The 15,517-nt window shown below is 48.4% G+C and overlaps 3 protein-coding genes across 7 annotated transcripts; all 3 read left to right on the top strand.

Moving 5' to 3' along the window:
* The first annotated feature begins 190 nt into the window (after positions 1–190).
* CKS1B (CDC28 protein kinase regulatory subunit 1B) lies at positions 191–4,189 on the top strand. The gene is made up of 3 exons (XM_065903220.1): positions 191–348; positions 2,901–3,028; positions 3,663–4,189. The coding sequence occupies exons 1-3, from the start codon at positions 290–292 to the stop codon at positions 3,713–3,715; spliced, it is 240 nt and encodes a 79-aa protein (XP_065759292.1). The 5' UTR covers positions 191–289; the 3' UTR covers positions 3,716–4,189.
* Positions 4,190–6,377: 2,188 nt separating this feature from the next.
* FLAD1 (flavin adenine dinucleotide synthetase 1) lies at positions 6,378–12,465 on the top strand. 5 transcript variants are annotated; one of them, XM_065903153.1, is made up of 8 exons: positions 6,378–6,478; positions 7,045–7,269; positions 8,680–9,424; positions 10,319–10,466; positions 10,925–11,023; positions 11,102–11,291; positions 12,050–12,123; positions 12,242–12,465. In XM_065903153.1, the coding sequence occupies exons 2-8, from the start codon at positions 7,189–7,191 to the stop codon at positions 12,375–12,377; spliced, it is 1,473 nt and encodes a 490-aa protein (XP_065759225.1). In that variant the 5' UTR covers positions 6,378–6,478; positions 7,045–7,188; the 3' UTR covers positions 12,378–12,465. The 5 variants fall into 5 exon arrangements, with proteins under 5 accessions (XP_065759225.1, XP_065759208.1, XP_065759215.1 ...); XM_065903136.1 differs by lacking the exon at positions 6,378–6,478 and adding an exon at positions 6,513–6,576; XM_065903143.1 differs by lacking the exon at positions 6,378–6,478 and adding an exon at positions 6,531–6,855.
* Positions 12,466–12,580: 115 nt separating this feature from the next.
* On the top strand, positions 12,581–13,657 carry LENEP (lens epithelial protein). Its single transcript, XM_065903166.1, has 2 exons — positions 12,581–13,211; positions 13,298–13,657. The coding sequence occupies exon 1, from the start codon at positions 12,892–12,894 to the stop codon at positions 13,156–13,158; it is 267 nt and encodes an 88-aa protein (XP_065759238.1). The 5' UTR covers positions 12,581–12,891; the 3' UTR covers positions 13,159–13,211; positions 13,298–13,657.
* The last annotated feature ends 1,860 nt before the right edge of the window (positions 13,658–15,517 follow it).

Here is a 15,517-nt window from a genome sequence, read left to right as displayed (position 1 = left end):
CCAATGGCAGCGCGAGGACGCGCACAGTGGCAGTGATAGCCAATAAAAGGCCTATTTTTTACTCACGCCAATTCTTGAGCAATGTGCATTCCAATAAGGACTTGAGTAGAAGCAAATCTAAGCCAATCGGAGGCTTGAAGGTGGGGTTGTCCCGCCTTCCATCAGAGGGACCAATAGAAAGCGCAGGCGGCGTGTTTGAAAGCGAGGCCAAAGAGGGTGGGAGCGCGTGCTGCTGGGAGTTGTTTGGAGGTTGGCGGCGCGGGCCTGAAGGTCCTCAGGCAGAGTGATCATGTCGCACAAACAAATTTACTATTCGGACAAATACGACGACGAGGAGTTCGAGTACCGGTTAGTGCCGGCGCGGGGGCAATATCAAGGTCGCGAGTTTTAACAACTGAGGGCACGAGAAGTTGGTAACGGGGACTGAAACAGCAGAGTTAGCGCATGCGCGGGAGATTAACGGGAATGGGTGTGTTGAGTGTAAAGCGCATGCGCGAAAGGTAGGGGGCAATCAAAAAAACAAACCCTGAAGTGATAGCGAATTTGGAAGGAGGCGTGGGTGGTCGTGGTTAGAGTGTTCGAATGTTAGAATACTGACCACCCTCAGCTTTGCGGGTTTCTGGACCATTCTCTCACCTCAGTTCAGTAAACTGAACTTGCCTTCTTGAGACTGCTTGTATTTCAGCCACACCGTAGAGCCTTATGGGAGAAGGTGGCAAAGGCGAAGCTTGAATTTTCCTCGAGTCTTCAAAGTGCGGGGAGTTCTAAGAGAGCCTGGGTATTGCTTATTAATCCATGGGAAAGGGGCGTGGTTGTCTGATTTGTTTTAGGAAGGGGGGCTTCGAGGAACTGGAATGGAATAAAACTGACCAGGAACACCGAGGAAAGATTTAATATGGCCCTAAGAGATTACCGTCAAATGTTTGAAGGGCATCTACTTGGGAAACAATTATGGAGTGTTTATAGGTTTCAGGTGTTCTGCTAAAGTACACGGATAAGCCATGGTCCCTGCTTTCAACAGACCTAAAAAATATGTGGAAATACTGACAGGCTTCAGAAAGAAGAAGATAATTGGTATGATAGAGCTATGTTCAGGTAGGTTGTGGTGGAAGCATGTAGGATTTACCAAGCATTATAAACAAAGGACTCTGTACAGAGTTTGCATTCGATAAACCCTAAGTCCATAATTCTAGATTAGAAAATAAGGCAAAACTAAGAATTTTACAAATGTTGGCACTCCACTAATCTGTAGTAACCGTTAATAGTTAAAACAACTGGAGGCTTGATTTTCTTGTGTTTCTTCAGCCTAGTGCAGGGCTCTGAGCCTTCTGGAGAACTTGGTGTATGCTGACAAATATCCCGGCTCTGGGATCTCACTGGTGGTCCAGTGGCTAAGATGCCAAATTCCCAATGCAGGGGACCTGGGTTCAAGCCCTGGTCAGGGAACTAGGTCCCACATGCTGCAACTACGATCCAGACCAAAAAAAAAAAAAAAACTCCAGCCCTGTTTTGGACCCAATTAACTTTCTTTTCCTCAGCTGTTTTTCTCTACATCTGAACTAGGCTAACTAAAATTATGTGCTTAAAATGTCTTTGCAGGGCTAGGGAGACATCACTAGTTTCATCTCTGAAGGATGTAAGTCTTGGCAGTGATATTTAATTTAAGGAAAGGTTTGGGTTTTTCTTTTTTTTTGGTCTAAATAGTCCTAGAAGCCAGTCTTTATGCCAGGGGCTTGTTAGGATGTAAGCTGTTTTCAGACATTTAGACTAGAATTGACCCTCCGGGGGCTGGAGGGGTGGAGTCCCTTTTACTTAGCACAGAGAGAGCATTCAATACAGTTTCACTGAACATAATCAAGTCTGGGTCACCCCAATTCAAGTAGTAATTTCTTTGCTATAAAAGGAGACTTATCCTTGGTTAGGAAAGCATGGCGTCTCCCCCCAAAGAAGTCTCGTGGCACATCCTTTCAGAGTTGAAAAATGTAACTGAGGATAGATTTTAAAAGATAAGATTTTTCTATTTCATTCTTGGGGGCGGGGGTGGGTAAAAAAGCCTTTATTTCACCAGCAGATAAATTCAGGTCATCTCAGATTTAGTAACCAAATGGATTATGAGAAAAATTTGTTTGCCTTCAGGTTTTTGTAAAGTTGTAAATTGTAAAACTTAAAAATAAGGGAGGGGATTACGGACATTTTTATACATAGGCCAAAGAAATTTATATAAGTATAAATGTATAAAGTTGTAAATTGTAAAACTTAAAAATAAGGGAGGGGATTATGGACATTTTTATACATAGGCCAAAGAAATTTATATAAGTATAAATGTATAAATAGATATCTTTGTTGTTGTTTAGTCACTAAGTCGTGTCCAACTCTTTGCGACCCCATGGATTATAGCCCAATAGGCTCCTCTATCCATGGAATTCCCCAAGCAAGAATACTGGAGTGGGTTGCCATTTCCTTCTCCATATATTTGATTTTATGTTCTGGCTCTTCCACACAGCACTCCCTGATAGGCCTTTCCTCTCTGAAATCACTTTTCTCCCTTACTTACAACCCTGTTCAGAACCACCTTTAATTATTAACACTATGCGTGTTTTAAGAGTAATCAACTAGAGGACTGTAATGTATCATCAGTGCCTGGGATTTTGGCGCTCATTCATGAGTGTTATTCATTAATAAGTACTTTCTAATATACTTTCATGAGAATTTATGCAACTTGGCCCATAACTTGGACTTTATTTCTAGCTGCCTTTGCACTACCGTAAGGTTTTATAAACTCCCTGCCGTTACAAACTGGTTTCTCTTGTCTGTCTTGGCTTTACCTGCTGGCCCCCTCATCTGATAGATTGTACCCAGTACTGATACAAATTTCCCACTTTCCCATGTTTCTATTACAGGCATGTCATGTTGCCCAAGGACATAGCCAAGCTGGTCCCTAAAACTCATTTGATGTCTGAATCTGAATGGAGGAATCTTGGTGTTCAGCAGAGTCAGGGATGGGTCCATTATATGATCCATGAACCAGGTCAGTGCAATGGCAGAAAGCAACCATGTAGGACCAAGGAAATGAAGGAATGATAGGCGGGGATGATTTACTGGTTTCTTAACTCACCAGCCGTCTAGAAAAACAGGAGTGACCAAAAATAAGAAATAAAGTGTCTGGGGGGTTCAGATACAACCTGTCACTGGATGGGAAAAGAAAAAAAAAAAAACTCCTTTAATCTCTAATTCAGTCAGAGAAAATATATATATATATGTATATGTATATATATTTAAAGGCCACATATATCTTGGTGTAGAGGTTATGGCCTCTTCTTCATTCTCCATCAGAAAGTGAATTTTGAGGTGTGTTCCAAATAAACAAAGGAAAGTATATTTTTCGATAAGGCACCAGACACCAAACCACCAGGCAAAACTAATAAAGGACACCCTGGGGCTATAGAAACTTAGCAAGAGAACCGATATTAACAATTCTGTGCTTGGCACACAAGCCAGGCTTCTGGGTCTGTTTCTAAGGCCATATGCTTAAATCTTCATTTAGTTACAAAGATCTAAGTGGTGATAGCTGGGAAGTGGGAGTGGGATACACTATAGGTTGTGCATAGGATGGTGTGATTTTACTTACTCTTTAGATCTCACTCACTCACTCACTCTTTCAGAACCTCACATCTTGCTGTTCCGGCGGCCACTGCCCAAGAAACCAAAGAAATGAAGCTGAGGAGCCACTTTTCAGCCTCAAGCTTTACACAGCTGCCCTCACTTGCTAACATCTTCCTGATGACATTATTGTGTTGCCTTCTTGTTTCTCACTTTGATATTTAAAGGATTTTCAATACACTGAATGTGCTGGTGACTGCTTTGCTTCTTGAGCAGAACTGACAGGAAGGACCACAGCCCAGCTGGATGAGTGAGTGCTCTCTGGGTTGCAGCCTCAGCTAAGTGTGACCCCCAAAATCTACGTGAGCTCTGAATCCAGCAGAACACGCTTGACAGATGGAGAAAGCATCTGAGAATAAGACCACGGCTATTACAGGGATTGTGTAAACTTGGCTGTTTTGGTTTTTTCCTGCCAGGTGTTGTGTGTATGTTGATTTATGTTTCAGTATATTGGAAACTTTCCATTTTATTCCAAGAAATCTGTTCCATGTTAAAAGCCTTGATTAAAGAGAAAGTTTTTATAATCTAATTCTCTAATTGTTAAAGTTATTTTTTCCCCCCTTCTCTCAGGGCATCACCCTCACTATCATGGTTCTAGTTATATGCCCTTCAATAAGATAATGAAGCTCGGCTCTTTGTTGACATTGAGGTTTGTTTCAACATTCAAGTAACTGGTTTGTAATCTACTTTAAGTAGACTTTGCTGTCAAATATCTACTGAAATATATTTCACTCTAACTGCAGGCCTAAGAGAGGTTATATAATAGGGACAACATCATCTCATCAAAAACAAATCAGTTGTTTTCTGTGGTCAGGTACTGCCATTAACATTGTCTGATTTTTTTGAAGGGCACACAAGGGTTTTGGGGGCCTCCCTGGTGGTTCAGACGGTAAAGAATCTTCCTTCAATGCAAGAGACCCAAATTCGATCCCTGGGTTGGGAAGATCCTCTGGAGAAGGGAATGGCTACCCACTCCAGTATTCTATTCTTGCCTGGAGAATTCCATGGATAGAAGAGCCTGGTGGGCTATAGTCCATAGGGTCACAAGCTGCTAGTATACTCCACTTCCTGACCAGCCTAAGGCTCCAGCACACCTATGGCCTGTTCACTCCACAGAGTGGTTTAGGAGTGTTTTCAGTGGTTCTCACTTTGGCCAAACATTGGAATCACCGGAGTCATTCCCAGAGAAGTTGACTTAATTGGTCTAGGGTATGGCCTGGATAAGGGGATTTCAAGCATTCTTAAACAGGTAGTTACTGCACTGAGCTTTGAGAAAACGGTTGTAAATTGTGACTATTTTAAGAAATATTTTGCCAAATAATAGCTTACCTTCTACTTTTAATAGTAGTGCTAAGTAAGGGAGATTAATCTTCCCACTTTCTCTTATTTTTCACTCATTTATTCCTAGAGCGGTAGTAGTCAGCAGTAGAGGTGTGGTCCCTGGTCCAGAAGCATCAATATCACCTGAAAACTCCTTAGAAGTGCTCATTCTTGGACTCCACCCTAGGCCTACTGAATCAAACTCTGAGGGTTGGTTGGACACAGTGACATTTCAACAAGCTCTCTAGGTGATTCTGGTGCACACTTAAGTTTGAGAACCCACTAAAAGACTCGGAGCTGATGTTGAGGTGTAGGGAGGAGGCATTTTAGGGAGGGGCTTGTCAAATATCACCATGATTATTAAGAAAGATACTGTAGCATATGGCTTGTGCCATTAGGAAAGCCCAAGTTTGTTTTTTTAGAGCTGAGACTCCCTTAATTGGAAAAACAAAACAAAACTGGGCTTATTACTTGAAGGTTCTAGAAGCCTGACTCTATTATTCACTGTAGTGTTTTTGTGGTTTTTATGTGGCATCTCGTCACCTATTTGAGCCTGTTGCCCATCTGTAAAATGGGCATATCTCTCTTAGAGGGGTTTTAGGAGAGTAAAATGAGGCAGGTGTGGTTCAGTAGTTCTCCACATGAAATTTTAGACCTTTACTACAAAAAGCAATGGCATCAGGATGACAGGAGGGTTTGTTAAATGCAGATCTCTGGCCCCACCCAAACGGCCAGAACCCTGTAGATTTAATCAGCATATTAAAAAGACCCCCAGAAGATTGGTAGGAGTATTAAGTACTTTTAGACCAGAGAATAAGTGGAAGCTGAGAATCCAAAGTGGACATGTGGCCCTCCCTTTGTCTCTGCCCTCACTTGTACCTACAAGACCAATTAACTGGGAGAGGTTGTTTAAAGCACCATCTGGAACAAGGTGGGGCAAGACTTCGTTGTCAAAAATTTGAAGTAATTAGCTCTATCGTTTATAAGAGAGACAAATGAAAGTTCCACACAATAAAAGCTCACCACCAGGATCTCATTAGCTCACAGTCAATCCTGACAATTTTTCTTGGTGTCCGTCCAACTTCCACTTGCTACAGTGTAAAATCCCCTTTGACACCAGTGCCAGCCCCTGACCCCTCAGAGTCGTGGTTCATGAATAACAGATAGTATGTGCACGCAAGAATCTGGAACACTGAGCGGAGGTTAGAGTCAAGCATCTCTTTACTTCCAGCACCAGAGGGGAGCACCACAAACACCTTAGAGCCCCTTCAGCTCCCTCGGCTCCTTCCACTCCTCAGGTTCTTTCCGGAGAGAAAAGCCCCGCCCCCGGCTAAGGCCCCGCCCCCTCGCTTCCGGGTGAGGGCGGCCACGTGGTTGTCGCCAATAACAACCCAGCACTACTCCCGCCCTCTGGCTAAGGCTCGCGAGCGATAGTCGACTACACCAATGGACGATAGAAGTAGTCTGAGCGACGGCCAAAATAACCAATTAGTATGAGGTGAGTGTGAGTCTGCGGCGGGACTCTTGAGTACGGAAGCTGCCCCGAGACAGGAGGAAAGGAGAGAGGGAAAGACCCGGTGAAGGGGCAAGAGGCAGGTGAGAACCTGGAAGAGCTCAGCAGTCTGAAGCGTGGCGGGAAAAGACAGGATTCTGGGCTAGAAAGGATGTGGAAGACTGCAGAAGAAGGCTGCTGAGTTCTGGTCGGTGGTGGAAGGAGGGAACGCATTTAAAGGGGCCAAGGCCCAGAATAAGGTAGACATTTAAAGGGACAGGTGCCCCAAAGAGAAGAGACATATAAATATAAAAGTGCAGATGCCCTGGATAGAGCCGACCCTAGAAGAACCGAGCTCTGCAGACAGAAGACATTTTTAACTGGTAGGTTCGGGAGAGAAGGACATTTTAAGGAGACTAGGACGGAGCATAGAAGACATTAAAAGAGGTATGGGCTAGAGTTTAAGAACACGTTTACTAAACGGACAGGGATAAAGGAGTCGATTGTCAAGGGCCTGATGAGGAAAACTATGCACTCCTCCTCTTCCCCATTGTCCTTTCTGGCTCCTCCAGGTTCCCTCCACCCCGGAATCCCTGTTCCCAAGCTATGACCCCCCGTGCCCTGTAGACCTGGCGGGCCCCCAGTGCTTGCGACCCCTATTTGGGGGTCTGGGTGGCTACTGGAGGGCCTTCCAGAGGGGCAGAGAAGGCAGGACCATGGCATCTAGGGCCTCTGAACCTTCGCCAGGGCGCAGCGTGACAGCGGGCATCATCATTGTTGGAGATGAGATCCTCAAGGTGTGTCTGGGACAGGGCGGGGGGTGTGGGTAGCATTCTCCGGTCCTTGGGAGCTTTCTCCACGTTCTGTTGAGGGAGGGTGAACCAGGGTGGGAGCCCTCTTGCTGCAGTAGGGCCCTGGAGTGAGTCCAAGATATTGGAGGAAAAGTGACCCTTATTTTTTCAATTACTCTGTTGAAAAACTTGTAGCAAAGTCCCTACAAATTGCCAAGCAGTATGGTAGGGGGAGGAGGACCTTTACAGAAATGACAAGGAGTCCAGCGTGTATAGGAGGTACAGGTGCATGTATTATTTCAGAGTTATGTCCAACCTTTTTGGAAAAATGATCCAAAGCATTCAGGAGAGATAGAAGGAAAGTACTAGAAGGGGGAAATCTCTTCTGAATGATCAGGGAAGTCTCACTAGAGGTCATGGTGGGCATCAGGTTTGTAATAGTAATATTGAGTGCTTACTAGGGCCTGGCAGTGTGCTTGTATTACATCACATATATGATTTTCCTAATCCTTATCCTTATGATGTGGGTACTTCTATTACAAATCTCAATTAATAGACAGAGACTGAGGCTTGAGAAAGGTTGAGAAGCTTTCCCTGAACAGCTAGTAAGTGGTAGGTGGGATTCCAACTTGAGTCACATTTACACCAGAGCCAATCTTAACCACTAAACTCTGTAGAGAAATAGAAGGAGATGGGGCTAGAAAAGAAGAGTGCATACACACTATAGACACACAACCTTGAATATTCTGCAAAGGAATTTGAACTTTATTCTGTATATGGTTGGAAATAACAAGTGACTTTTCAGCCAAGAGTGACACAATCACAGTGACATGTTAGGAAGGTTGCTGCGGAGGGAGGCCTAGGGCAGAGTGCCGTGGCAGGACACTGGGAGCCTGGCCAGGGGTCTGTTGCCACCATCCAGGTGAAAAGTGCCAAGGACCTGTTTGGTAGCAGCAGGAACAAAGAAGAGAGCAGATGGAAAGACATTTCAGAAGTAGAATTGACAGCATGAAGGGCCTGACAGGCTGTAGACAGTGTATGAGGATGCCACTGACCAAAGTGACAACGGCCAGGAATCTGAAGATGCCCTTAAGCACTTGGGGCCAGGGGCCTGAAACTGTCAGGGTTGATGAGGAAGTGGATGAGTGATCCACATAAAACTGATAATTGAATCTATAAGCAAAGAGGAAGTCAAGCGCAGAGATGGAAGCCCAAGGTGGATCACATTACCCCTGACTCCATTCACATGGATTTTCCCACTCTTGGGCCCAGTGTGGGCTTGTGGGCTTCCAGAAGTGGGTGTCCCCCAAAGAGCAGAGTGCTCCGTCAGCAGGCAGTTGCAGCTTGATCCTTCCTCCTTTGCCCTGCATCCCCACAGCACTGACACGCTCATCTTCCCCACCCCCAATCTCCCAGGGACACACTCAAGACACCAACACCTACTTTCTGTGCCGGACACTGCGTTCCCTGGGGGTCCAGGTGTGCCGAGTCTCCGTGGTACCCGACGAGGTAGCCACCATCGCAGCTGAGGTCACAGCTTTCTCCAGCCGTTTCACCCACGTCCTCACCGCAGGGGGCATCGGCCCCACACATGATGATGTGACCTTTGAGGCAGTGGCCCAGGCCTTTGGGGACGAGCTCAAGCCACACCCTGAGCTGGAAGCGGCCATCAAGGCCCTAGGAGGGGCGGGCTGGGAGAAACTGTCGCGGGTGCCCGCCTCTGCCCGCCTGCATTATGGCACAGATCCTCGCACTGGCCACCCCTTCCGATTCCCACTAGTCTCCGTCCGAAATGTCTACCTCTTCCCGGGAATTCCGGAGCTGCTGCGTCGGGTACTGGAAGGGCTGAAGGGGCTGTTCCAAAACACAGCTGTTCAGTTCCACTTGCGGGAAATGTATGTGGCAGCTAACGAGGCCTCTATCGCCCCCATCCTGGCTGAGGCCCAGGCCCATTTTGGGCGCAGGCTTGGCCTGGGTTCCTACCCTGACTGGGGCAGCAACTACTATCAGGTGAAGCTGACACTGGACTCGGAGGAAGAAGGGCCCCTGGAGGAATGCCTGGCCTACCTGACCGCCCGTCTGCCCCAGGGATCAGTGGTCCCCTACGTGCCCAATGCGGTGGAGCAGGCCGGTGAGGCCGTGTACAAACTCACTGAGTCAGGTAGGGGCCTTCTGGGGAAGGGGCAGAAGGCACCAGACCACTGGTGCCACCCTAGGTCTTTAGGAGTGGTGGGCTGTTGGAGGCTTGCCGCAGATCCAAGAGAAGGTAGAAGATAGCTCCAGCAGATTCATTCATTCTTCCAATAAATATCAATTGAGTACCTCCTTTCAGCAACATTGTGCTGGGTGTTGGGGGTTTAGCTCAACGGGACAGAGGTACCCCTGCTCTGGACAAGTAGTTTTATTTAACAGGAGAGGGGGATGTTAAAAAGGTAATTGTGCATGAGGGGTCAGTGATGAGGGGGTTTCCACAGCAGGGAGATCAGCCTTGATCTGGGGTCAGAGAAGGCTTCCCTGGGTGACTGACATATAAGCTGAGTGATAAGGAGGATTTTCACATGGTGCTAGTGGTAAAGAACCCCCCTGCCAATGCAGAAGACTTAAGAGACGCAGGTTCGATCCCTAGGTCAGGAAGATACCCTGGAGGAGACCATAGCAATCCACTCCAGTATTCTTGCCTGGAGAATCCAGTGGACAGAGGAGCCTGGCGGGATACGGTCTGTAGGGTCACAAAGAGTCAGACACAACTGAAGCGACTTAGCACACACACACGCAAGAAGAATTTGGTTAGACCAGGAGATGGGCAAGAGGAAACAGTGTGAAAGAGGGAAGGAAACAGCATGAGCTTTAGGAGAATGAAAAACCAGGACCCCCAGAGGGAATACACTAAGGTGAAGAATACTGTGAGGTATGGCTAAATGGCGGGCAGGGGGCAGATGAAGGAGTTGAACACTGGGAAGATAGAGAGGGGCTTGAGCAAGGGCAGCTTGGCCACCCCTGCCCTTTGACAGCCATATGTATCTAACTGATGCCCTCTTCCCTACCTGCCTGGCAGGGTCTTCTCTGGGGAAGAAGGTAGCAGGCGCCCTCCAGACCATTGAGACTGCCCTGGCTCGATACAGCCTCACCCAGCTCTGCGTGGGCTTCAACGGGGGCAAGGACTGCACTGCCCTCCTGCACCTCTTCCACGCCGCAGTGCAGAGGTGAGCTCACCCCCTGGAGGCAGACCCCAGAGATAGAGCTGCCCCATTTGCTAGTTCCCCATCCTAAGAAGCAGGAAGGAAGGGGGGTGTCTGGGTGGGGCTTGGCAGGGTGGTAGCCACAGTGACCTCTCAGTTCCGTTCCTCCCCATATTTATTGAGCATCTGACACCTGCCTGGCCCTGGGTATGAATGTGCGAGCCACCTTCCCCGACCACAGGGAGGTCACAGTCCTGTCGGGGAGGTGAGGCCTACATACTAGAAACGAGTATGGGCTCCAGATTTGAGAGATCAGAGTGGGCTTGCCAGAGGAAATGGGTTCTTCCCTTCAGATGAGAAGGATGAGGAAAAGGGAGGAGGAGAGGGTGTCTATCCCAGTGGCCAAAGGGAACAGAGCAAGCTCTCTGGGGAGTGTTTCCCTGCCCATCCTGGCAAGCCAATGTATCCTGCCCCCTCCCCAGGAAGTGCCCTGATGCTCAGGAGCCCCTCCAGATCCTGTATATCCGCAGCATCTCCCCTTTCCCTGAGCTGGAGCAGTTTCTACAGGACACCATCAAGAGGTACTAGGGGCCTTGGAGATTTGGGATCCCAGAGGGGCTTGGCAGGGCCCACTCGTGACTCCCGGCGCTCTTCCTCAGGTACAATCTGCAGGTGCTGGAGGCTGAGGGAGACATGAAGCAGGCCCTGAGTGAGCTGCAGGCGCGGCACCCCCAGCTCGAGGCGGTGCTGATGGGCACCCGCCGCACTGACCCCTACTCCTGCAGCCTCTGCCCCTTCAGCCCCACCGACCCAGGCTGGCCTGCATTCATGCGCATCAACCCGCTCCTGGTATGGGGAAGGGTGTTTATCACCTTCAGTCTCCTATCCTCTCTCAGTCATTGCACCCTGGCTTCCTGGGGTGGGAGGGTTAGACCCTGGGGCTTAGATGAAATGGCCCCATCAGCCAAGGGAGGCAGTGGTATTTGTTCATTCAGCCTTTTGATCAGGTTTTATTGAGCACTAATTCAGCGGCGAGCATTGCGGACCAAACAGTGTCTTAGACCTGTGCTGTCCAGTATGGTAACCCTGAGCCATTTTTTTACACTTGAATTGTAATTAATTGAAATGAAATACAAATTGTTTTAAAAAATTGAATTGTATACTTTAAAACGATGAATATCATGACTTGTGAATTATATCTCAATTTTTTAATTAAATACAATTCAAACTTCTGTTCCTTAGCTGTACGTTGTACTAGCCTTATGTCAAATGACTACCATGTTAGACAGCATAGATATAGACCATTTCCATCATTGCAGATAGTTCTACTGGACAGCACAAGCTTACACAAATAGCCTTGAACAGCCTCTCCCTTTCCTCCTGGAAATTACATGTCAGTGGAGGTTGGATTGAGAATGGGGAGGGGACAGGATGGTTTCTCTCATTGATTGGCGTACACAGAGCAAGATATACCAGAGTGTTTAGTAGCAGGTCCTCCCTCAGAGGCTAGGGGAGCGGGAGAGTCGGGATAGGCCCTTTCCCAGGGGGATGAGGGTAGATGTGGGAGGGGGAGTATTTGTGAGTCTGCTCTGACTCTGGCCTCCCAGGACTGGACCTACAGAGACATCTGGGACTTCCTACGCCAACTGTTTGTCCCCTACTGTATCCTGTATGACCGAGGGTAAGGTGTTGGGGAACGGGACGGGCATGTGGAAGACATGAGGGTGCGGGGTTGGGAACACCAAGCCCATCAGAAACCCACCATACTCTCCACCACCCCCACCCCACCCCCTACCCAGCTACACGTCACTGGGAAGCCGGGAGAACACGGTACGGAACCCAGCCCTGAAGTGCCTGAGCCCAGGAGGACAGCCCACCTACCGTCCAGCCTACCTGCTTGAGAACGAAGACGAGGAGCGGAACTCCCGCACGTGACCTCCCACTCCCGCCCTTTTCAAGGCGGGAAGGAAGGAGGCCATCCTGGGGTCTAACCTGTCAATAAACCACCTCTCCTGTGCCTGTGGCTCTGGCTGTGCCTTTGTCTTCCTGCTTCAGGGAACAGGAGAAGCAAAAGGAAACCAGGCCCTGGCAGCTCAGAGCCCCCAGTGCTCACTCTAAGGGGGATGGGGGGCAGCGCAGGCTGGGAAGGAGCTCTCACTGATGATTTTCAGTGCCAGCCTCATCAGGAGCCCACTAGAGGGCGGAAGCAGGGAGCAGTGCCAACCCTGGGGGGAGGGGGAGGGACAACCAGGCAGTGAACCCAGGGTTTCAGGACCCAGGCTGGAAGAAGGGAAGCTGAGCTGGCCTGGCCGTGGAGGATGAAAGATGGAGTGGCTGGGCCCTCCTGCTAACCCCATCCCAGCATCCCTGGGCACAGGGGCTGACTCAGCCCGTTCTCGGGCCCAGAAACTTCCCTGTGCTAGACCCTGGGGCCCTTGTGCCCACAGTCATGAGGTCTGAAGGGGGTGGGGACAATGTTGATAAAAGGCACTGGATGCAGCTCCCACACCCTTCCTCAGCTGCAGCCCACATGCAGCCCCGGACACAGCCCCTAGCCCTGGCCCTGCCCTTCTCCCTCGGAGGAGTCCTGCGAGACACTGGACTTCGGGTTCCCATCATGAAGATGGGCACAGGGTGGGAGGGCCTGCAGCGGACCCTGAAGGAAATGGTCTACATCCTCCTCTGCTGCTGGTGTATCAAGGAGCTGCTGGATTAACGGTGGCAGAGACCTGCCTCCACTCCACGGCCACCATGGCTGGCATCGCTCAGGTGGGCAGGGTAGGGCAGACAGACAGGAGGCACGGCTGCAACTTCTGTGGCAGAACCTGCCTCTCAGCTTCCCGTTCTTTTTTTAGCACCCAGTCCAACATCCATCAAGACTCCCGGGGCCAGCTGTGCTTGACCAAGGATGGGCCACAAACAACGAGTGAAGTGCTATCCTGTTTCGAGTTTGTGCCATCTGTCAGACCTGCCTCGTCTCTGGGCCTCCGTTCCCAGCCCCCACCGCCAGCGCACCTCTGGTGCACAGGGGCTTGGCCTGCTGGCTAGGACCCCAGTCAGACTGCAGCAGGACCTGGCACTCCTCCAAGTCTGGCTCGGGGAGCCTACTGGCCCAGATGGCTGATCTTACCATACCCTCCCAATACCAGGAATGGCCTGCCCCCAGTCTCTCTGTTTGAGAATCACTGAACTATATGTATAATAAATAGGCCTTGAGACCAAAAGTTCTAAATGTCTACAAGGGAATCAGAAAAAGTCAGCACCGGAAGAGTCTGGAGCCAGAGAGGAAAGGGGGTTGTCCTGGATAGAAAGACTGAAAGCCAGGTTTCCTGACTCACTGGTGCTTGGGTGGGGAGGGCATTGGGTGGAAAGGCCAGGTTCCTCCCAACTTGTAGAAAGGGAGGAGTCTAGCTTGGGTGGGTTCTTCTCTGAGGCCCTCCATGTAAGGCTGGGAACCTAAATAGAAGACCTGATCTGGCCAGCTCCCTGTCCCTGAAGATCTTGGGGAAATCACTGAGCTGGTACTAGTTCCCAGCTTACAGAGAGCAGGCCCTGCTCCTCTAGCTCACACACAAAGCTGCAAGGGAAAACTGTCCTGCAGGCTTATGACAATGCACAGGACACAGCCAGAATGAGCAGAATTGACTCTTCGCTTCCCCTTGGCAGCCACCAACACATGCTCTCCCTGAATCACTCCCTGGGGTCAGTACACACCAGTTATTTACATCATCTTGCTCCTGCCTACTGACATGCGCACTCAGACCCCCACAACCTCAGAGGCAGCCAAAGCGTCCCTCGGATCTCTACCCAGCATTCTCTGGGGCCCAGTTCTGCCTTTCCCCCATTCTATCCTGGGACACTGGCCTGGAGGTGGTATATGCGACCTTCTCCCACTGCCAGGGACCAGCGCTTCCTCAGACTTCTTAGTTAACTCCTTTTCCTCTGGGCTTGTTTTCTTTTTCTTTGTTTGTCAAAGTAATATATGCCTAGAGTAAAGAACTCTGATAATTCTTTATCCCCTAGCACCTATCCCCTAGCTTTCCTCGCCAGAGGTAATCATGGTGACCTGTTTCTTGGACAGCATTTTTTTTTAAGTTCTTTAAATTGGTGTATAGTTGACTTACAATATTAGTTTCAGGTGTACAGCAGAGTGATTCAAATTTTTTATAGATTATACTCCAGTTATTATAAAATATTGGCTATATTCCCTGTGCTGTACAAAAGATACTTGTAGCTTATTTATTTTATACATAGTAGTTTGTACCTCTTAATCCCGTAGATCCTGTCCCTCCCCCTTCCCTCTCCACTAGTAACCACTAGTTTGTTCTTTATATCTTATATTCATTCGTTTTGTTTTTTAGATTCCACATGTGACTGATAACATACCATATTTGTCTTTCTCTCTCTGACTTATTTCATTAAGCATAATACTCTCCAGGTTCAACCATGCTGTTGCAAATGGCAAAAGATTCATTCATTCATTTAACATATATTATTGAACATCTGCTATATGCCATTCTGGCTGCTTTGAATACAGCAGTGAACAAAATAGATCCCTGTACTTTTGGAGTTTACGTGCTGGTGGGTAGAAACAGAAAATAGAAACATAAAAACAAGCACATTGATGTTATTAGGTGATAAGTGCTATGGAAAAAGAGAAAGTTGAGCTAGGGATGGGAGTTGGAGCAAGCCTAGTAGGCCATGGTAACAACTTGAGACTTTATGCTGAGTGAAATAAGGAACTGTTGCAGGCAGTTGAGCATGAACTGATTTTTTTTTATTTAAAAGGTTCACACTGGTGCTGGCTTGAGAATAGCCTTTAGGGGACCAAGGGTAGAACAGCAGAGACCTCTTAGGAGGTAACGGGCACAATTGGGGCCAGATGTGTTGGTGGCTTATAGCAAGCTTACAGCCATAGCAGTGGACAGAAGTGGCTGCATTCTGCATATACTTGTCCTTCTAGTTAATAACATACTCTACACCCTGCTCTGCACCTTGCTGTTTTTGCTTCACATACCTTGTAAAGGATTTCATACCAGTATATTTACAGCCTGTCCATTCTTTTTTATGGTAGC

The sequence above is a fragment of the Muntiacus reevesi genome, chromosome 1 (assembly GCF_963930625.1).
Source record: "Muntiacus reevesi chromosome 1, mMunRee1.1, whole genome shotgun sequence".
In the NCBI taxonomy this organism is placed as follows: domain Eukaryota; kingdom Metazoa; phylum Chordata; class Mammalia; order Artiodactyla; family Cervidae; genus Muntiacus; species Muntiacus reevesi.
Note: the sequence above shows the minus strand (reverse complement) of the source record. Positions and strands in the feature narration are given on the sequence as shown.

What these genes read in the sequence shown, in the direction of transcription:
- LENEP (XM_065903166.1), top strand. Translation starts at nt 12,892, where the DNA reads ATGAGGTCTGAAGGGGGTGGGGACAATGTTGATAAAAGGCACTGGATG.
- FLAD1 (XM_065903153.1), top strand. Translation starts at nt 7,189, where the DNA reads ATGGCATCTAGGGCCTCTGAACCTTCGCCAGGGCGCAGCGTGACAGCG. An exon ending in GTACAAACTCACTGAGTCAG is followed by an intron (nt 9,425 to 10,318) that starts GTAGGGGCCTTC and finishes CCTGCCTGGCAG; the next exon opens with GGTCTTCTCTGGGGAAGAAG. An exon ending in CTACAGGACACCATCAAGAG is followed by an intron (nt 11,024 to 11,101) that starts GTACTAGGGGCC and finishes GCTCTTCCTCAG; the next exon opens with GTACAATCTGCAGGTGCTGG.
- CKS1B (XM_065903220.1), top strand. Translation starts at nt 290, where the DNA reads ATGTCGCACAAACAAATTTACTATTCGGACAAATACGACGACGAGGAG. An exon ending in GACGAGGAGTTCGAGTACCG is followed by an intron (nt 349 to 2,900) that starts GTTAGTGCCGGC and finishes TTTCTATTACAG; the next exon opens with GCATGTCATGTTGCCCAAGG. An exon ending in TTATATGATCCATGAACCAG is followed by an intron (nt 3,029 to 3,662) that starts GTCAGTGCAATG and finishes TCACTCTTTCAG; the next exon opens with AACCTCACATCTTGCTGTTC.